General features: G+C 45.8%; 1 protein-coding gene across 1 annotated transcript in view; it reads left to right on the forward strand.

Annotated features, from left to right (window-relative positions):
• The window catches only part of hydin (HYDIN axonemal central pair apparatus protein), a gene marked incomplete at both ends in the record, with an annotated part of 77596 nt that overhangs the window by 34159 nt on the left and 37437 nt on the right, over positions 1–6000 (forward strand). Inside the window, 10 exons of the mRNA XM_079742851.1 lie at positions 530–657; positions 917–1053; positions 1171–1292; positions 1457–1570; positions 1780–1860; positions 2765–2917; positions 3418–3657; positions 4085–4223; positions 4736–4897; positions 5139–5312. Coding sequence (XP_079598977.1) covers positions 530–657; positions 917–1053; positions 1171–1292; positions 1457–1570; positions 1780–1860; positions 2765–2917; positions 3418–3657; positions 4085–4223; positions 4736–4897; positions 5139–5312 — 1450 coding nt within the window. The remainder of the gene's footprint in view (positions 1–529; positions 658–916; positions 1054–1170; positions 1293–1456; positions 1571–1779; positions 1861–2764; positions 2918–3417; positions 3658–4084; positions 4224–4735; positions 4898–5138; positions 5313–6000) is intronic.

Genomic DNA, 6000 nt, shown 5'->3' on the forward strand with positions numbered 1-6000 from the left:
GCTCATTGTATCATTGGCGGGCCCAATTCTCTGGGCGGGCAAGGTAGAGAAAGGGTAGGTAACTTGCAAATTCAAAATCTGAGCTTTAATTTTTCAAAGGCAGAGCAGAATACCTTGTGCTCGTTTTAAACCTAACGCCATTTCTAGCTACTGGGGGACCATAGGCAGGCGAGGGTAACTCATATTAATGTTAGAAAAACTCATAAAGTCAAATTTTCATGCCATGGGACCTTTTGATGTTTTTATAAGAGCCCAGAAGGTAGCTCTGAATTTACTATTATGAAATATTGCAGATATACATCCATACAGAATCAGCAACACATGAGAAATGTAAAAGGTGTGTGTAAGTGATATCTAATATCCAATCTGCTCATCCACACATGACATAATTTCTCTGCTTAAATGGAATTGGATTCTAATTAATATTTACATAATAAGAGAACTACCCGTAATACTAGTAGTAATCTATTGGGTCGTCAAGGTCCTCTCCAACCATGCTCTCTCTGCCCCTCATGCTCTCTCTCTCTAGTGTGAGGAGCTGGTGAGCATGGAGCTGGAGAGAAGGCTGCTCAGGGACAACGCGCTGGCTGTGACCCGCGGCCTGATGGCCCTCCACCGCCATGGATGCTCTGCCGATGAGTGGCACAGGCTCAGCAGGTACTGCATACCAACCAGCACCTAACCCACACTCATCTATTTGATACATAACAGTATGCTGGTCATTAAACTTTGTTGCTGCCTGACATTGTTCAATTGCTAAATCATGCATGTGATAATTTATGATACATGAAATTAATCATAAATCATCATATCCTCCATGACATGGAGGATGTGAATATATGATCCTTAAGGTAACATGTTGGTCTCCGTTTGCCTCTCCTACACTTCTTCTTCCTGCCCCCCCCCCCCCAATAAGGTTCCTGCTGGCAGAGTATGTGCTGGACCTTGGCTTCGTGGTCCATGGTCAGGTTTTGAGCCGAGACGTGAGGATCACCAACACCGGTCCGGTGTCTGTGTCCTTTTCGGCCAACCACAAGCCTCTTGTGGGAACAGGTACCAAACGACACACAGTACATGGAGCAAACGACCTGAACCCGAGTCACCTGAAGGAGGCACTGGAGCATTAACAGCACAGTCCTCTGTGATTCAAGTGTGTTTGCTCTTCCCAAGGTTTCAGTGCTGAGTTTGAGAAGGTGAAGAACTTTCGATGCAGTGAGACACAGACATTTACGGTGACCTTTGACCCCCAGAGGTCAAAAATGGGAGAAATCCGTGTCAACATGCCAATAAAGGTCTGTCCACATACGACACCACATGCCATTTAGTGTAATTGTCTACACTAAATGGCATGTAATTTGTTTTGAAAGTTACATGTCACTAACTGTGTAATCATGTGCTATAAAGGTACGTTTCGCGTGTTAAGGATTTTGATTGGTTTATCTGTTTTGAATGACAGGTGGTAGGCGGGCCGTCGGTGCAGGTGCGGCTTTGTGCTGTGGTGTGCACGCCGGCCCTCACTGTGTCCAATGAAGAGCTGCTCTTCGACTGCTTGCAGTGTGGCATGTGTCAGGTAAAACTGGAAAGCGACACGACGGCAACATAAGGTATAGCCAATGCAAGGAAGCTATGCTTTTGCAGTTCTCATGGTGGAAATACATGATTTACTAACCCAACTCAATCATAGTTATTTGCACATAAGGGAGAGGGAGAGAGAGACCATATGAGAGCTGGGTGATGTCTGGTTCTATAAGGGATGGCTGTGGTCTTCCTTCCTACCAGGTGATCACCATACAGCTGTTCAACCATGAGAATGTACCGTGCAGCTGGAGCATGGCCGAGGCAGCCAAGCCTCGAAAGAAGGTACTGATCCAGACCCAATATCCTGCTAACCAAAGCCCCAAGAAATATGCTGTATTTGTTAGCCCAATAGCAGGTTTATTTTTATTTATTATACATTGTACTACGTCACCACATTCATTATGCCGCTTCTGTATGGCCTTGATGATCTCAACTTACTATATCTAGCCACTTGTATACACATTTTGCTTCTAATGTTGAACAGATACAGTGCGTTTACAGTACATTGAAGGTGATTCAACGGTTCATTTGGGTGCACCGATGTTCATTCAGAACAGAGTGACCATTTATTGAAGATTCTTCTCATGCACACACATTCTATCTTCGATTCTATCTGCGATTTTCTATGGTGTGTTTGCACTGCACCTCAATTAGATGTTTTCCAACAAAATGCTGCCATGTACTCTTACTTTTTGCTTTTCAGCACAAAGTATTTATTGGCTTAGTGAAGTAAGAATTTGAATGATTCCAAATAAAGCCTAATCTTGCAATGCTTTGAAAAAAAGGAAATGGTACACCATACTATCAATCTTACTATTTTGTTAAGAGATAGACTAGACTAAATATTAGCATCTTGCCATGCAAAACCAAATGCAAAACATTGCTTTGCATACCCAGTCTGTCCCCATGGCAATTGTGTGATTTCCATTTAAAGACCAAAGGCCAATTGATAAATTACGTATGTACCGATGTGTTTAATGTTGAGCATCATTATAAATATTATATATATATATATATATATATATATATATATATATATATATATATATATATATATATATATAATGATGCTCAACCTATTTCTATATTTGTTAACACAAATACAGTATTTCACAACTGAACCTGTGGTGGCCTTTGATAACGAAGCAAGATGTCTGAGGACTTTCTGTCTGTCGCTTGGATCCAGATCGACAAGTTCATGCCGCTCCACCTGCGCAGGAAGGCCCTGCAGGAGCAGAGTCCTCCTCCACCAGCGGTGTTTGAGGTGGAGCCATCCTCGGGCCTGCTCCACCCTGGAGCCTGGCTCAACCTCCAGGTCAGGTTCATCCCAGCCCAGGAGGTGAGCAGCAGACGCACATCACAGCTACCTACCAAAGTGTACATATGTATGTATGTGTGTGTGTGTGACTATATATGTGTGTGCGTGTGTTTGTGTGTTTGTGTGTGTGTGTGTGACTTTATATCTGTGTGTGATTATATATGTGTGTGTATGTTTGTGACTATATGTGGGTGTGTGTGCGACTATACGTGTGTTTGTGTGTATGTGTGACTATATCTGTTTGTATGATTATATTTGTTTGTGTGTGTGTGTGTGTGTGCGACTATATGCTTGTGTGTGTGTGTTACTTTATATCTGTGTGCGTGATTATGTGTGTGTATGTTTGTGACTATATGTGGGTGTGTGTGTGCGACTATACGTGTGTTTGTGTGTATGTGTGACGTTATATCTGTGTGTGTGATTATATGTGTTTGTGTGTGTGTGTGTGTGTGTGTGTGTGTGTGTGTGTGTGTGTGTGTGTGTTTGTGTGTGTGCGTGCGTGCGTGTGTGTGTGACTGCAGTGCGAGTACCGCAGGCAGCTCATATTAAGCGTGGCCGGCAACAAGCAGCGGCAGGTGGTGTGGGTCCAGGGACAAGGCCAGGAGCCCCGGCTGGTGTTCAGCCCCTCGGCCCTGCAGCTGGGGCCCTGTATGCCCTGCGGGGCTGGGGCCATGGCCGAGGTCAGGGTCAGAAACCCCTGCTCCTTCCCCCTGGAGTTCTACTCCCTGGAGCTGGACCCGCAGTACCATAAGGAGGACAAGGTAGGCCCCTTCTACAGGTCTTCACTTCAGGCCACACCTTACTGTACTGTTCTTAATCCTCGTGTTTGCTGAAGAGAAGAGTGCATGTTGTTTATGAAATGTAGATATACATACTGTATTACTGTATTTGACGCCATTCTGCTAAACATCAACCCCCCCAATCTTCTCCTCACCAACAAAGGAATGCTTGAGATTTATGCTTCACTCCTCCTCTCTCTCCCCCCTGCCCCTCTTGCTCTCTCTCTCTATCTTGCTCTCACTTTCAATATATCTCTCTCTCTCCCCTCCCCTTGCTCTCCATCCTCCTCTCACATCCTCCAACACTCCCCGCTCCCTCTTTTTGTCCTCTCCCCCACTCTCCCTCTCTCACCTTCCGCTGTCCCTATCCCCCTCTCTCTCTTTTGCTCTCACTCTCTCTTCCCCCAAGATCCTGCGTCTGATGTGGGAAGGATATGGCGATGGCCGGTCGATGTTGCTGCCTCCCCGCTGGGCTGGAGAAGCCCTCCCCCAGGAGCTGCTGGATCACTACGCAGAGCTCTGCTCCTCCCCCACCCCACTCCCCGACGGTAGGGTCAGGGTCCACCTCTAGGTGTCTTCCCAGAGTAGAGCTGCTGTTCTGAAAGCCCCACTGTTGTTTTCCCACCGTGTGGTGTCCAGACCTGGCCTGTCATGTTTCATGTCTCCAACCTGAAGAGTCCCTTCAGGTTGGACATGTTCAGTGGAAACACAGCTGTAGGCCGACACTTAAGTCATTGAGCTTGATCCTTTTTTTAGTTTTTGCTCCAGCTCATTTCTATCTTTACAGCTAATTTGTAACCCTACACCGTCCATTGTTTACAATAGTTTGCTATATTTTTTTTTCGCTAATGCTGATTCACTTTTGAATTTATTATTTCTTAGTGTTTATATGATGGTTATTTTTGACTTTGCTTGATGTCGTTCGTTGATGCCTTCGTTTTTAGTTGCTCGTACACTTGTCCACAGCTTTATTTCACTGCCCCTCACATACTATGAGGCATGCGAACAAACACAGGAACTTGAACTTACATTAACCTTATTCAATACGTATTCTGTTCAGAGGTGGTCAGAGAAGGAAGCGAGAGGAGTCAGGGGGTGCCGGAGATGTCTCCTCTCTCCAGGGCCATTGCCCGCCATGTGGGCGTCGACCTATCCCCCGAGGCCGTGGCTGCACGAAACCGACGAGGCATAGCCGTCATGGTCCACGGTGCGCCGCAAACAGGTCAGGAACAAGCAAGCCCCGGTGTTCAAGGGCTAAAGGAGTCGTTGGACGTTTTATGGTGAAACTTTATTAACGTGTATAAGGTCACACGTTACTCCCCTGCGGGGTTTACAAACGCTACAAAATATTTAAAATGTAACTGATGAACCACTATTCTGTACTAAAACGATGGCGGTCAACAATAAGTCGATGTTGATGTTAGTGTGTCTGTGTATGTGTGTGTGTGTGTCCACGCACTCAGGTAAGAGCAGCGTGGCGGCCTCCCTGGCCCGTCACTACGGAGGGGCGTGTCTCACGCTGGAGGGCGTGGTCACTGAGGCGCTGACCACAGGCTCCTCCCCCGCCAGCCTGGCCGCGCGGCAGCTCTACAACCAAGCCGTCGCCATGCATGCTCAGAAGAGGGGAGAGGAGGCCGGTGAGTCCGAGGATTCACTTTATAGACAAAAATGCCAGCACAAAGTCAGGGAAACCACCACATAACAGCACGTAATGGAAACGCCTCACACCAGCTCATGATGCAAACCTATAGCAGAGGGTACATTGTCCTCTCAGCGAGCAGGTAGAGCAAGTAGCTTTGTGGGCGGTTCTATGGCGATGTCGCTAGTTTACCGGCACAAAAAATGACTCTTGCGCCCGGCGCAAATCTAAAAAGGGTTGGTTTGAAGTAGCCTAATTACCCGTAGGTGTGGTTTGGGCGTAACATGCAATAAACCAATGACAGTGCCAGCTCCCATCCCCTTTAAGAGCCATGAACGCATTTGAATCTGACAAGTTGATATTTTGACTGACTGCAGACTGCAGCGCGTCTGCAGTCTCCTATGAGACAGATGCACATGAATTTCAAGCTTCAAATGGCTCAGTTTATGGCCAAATAATACGGCCTAATTCAAACATGGAATAAGGTTTTCTTCCACAACTTCAGAAATACTGAGTCCTTATATAAATTTTGGCAAAGAAAACTTATATGATATAATATATGATATGCTGTAACTGTGGTTCTATTTAATGATATATGCAATACATTATAAACATCATTTCTTATCAGTATTGTATGCATTATCTTTATCGACTTGTGTTCCTAATAGGCATGTGTCCCCCTGTTA

Source organism: Pollachius pollachius (assembly GCF_949987615.1).
Source record: "Pollachius pollachius genome assembly, chromosome: 9".
Lineage (NCBI taxonomy): Eukaryota > Metazoa > Chordata > Actinopteri > Gadiformes > Gadidae > Pollachius > Pollachius pollachius.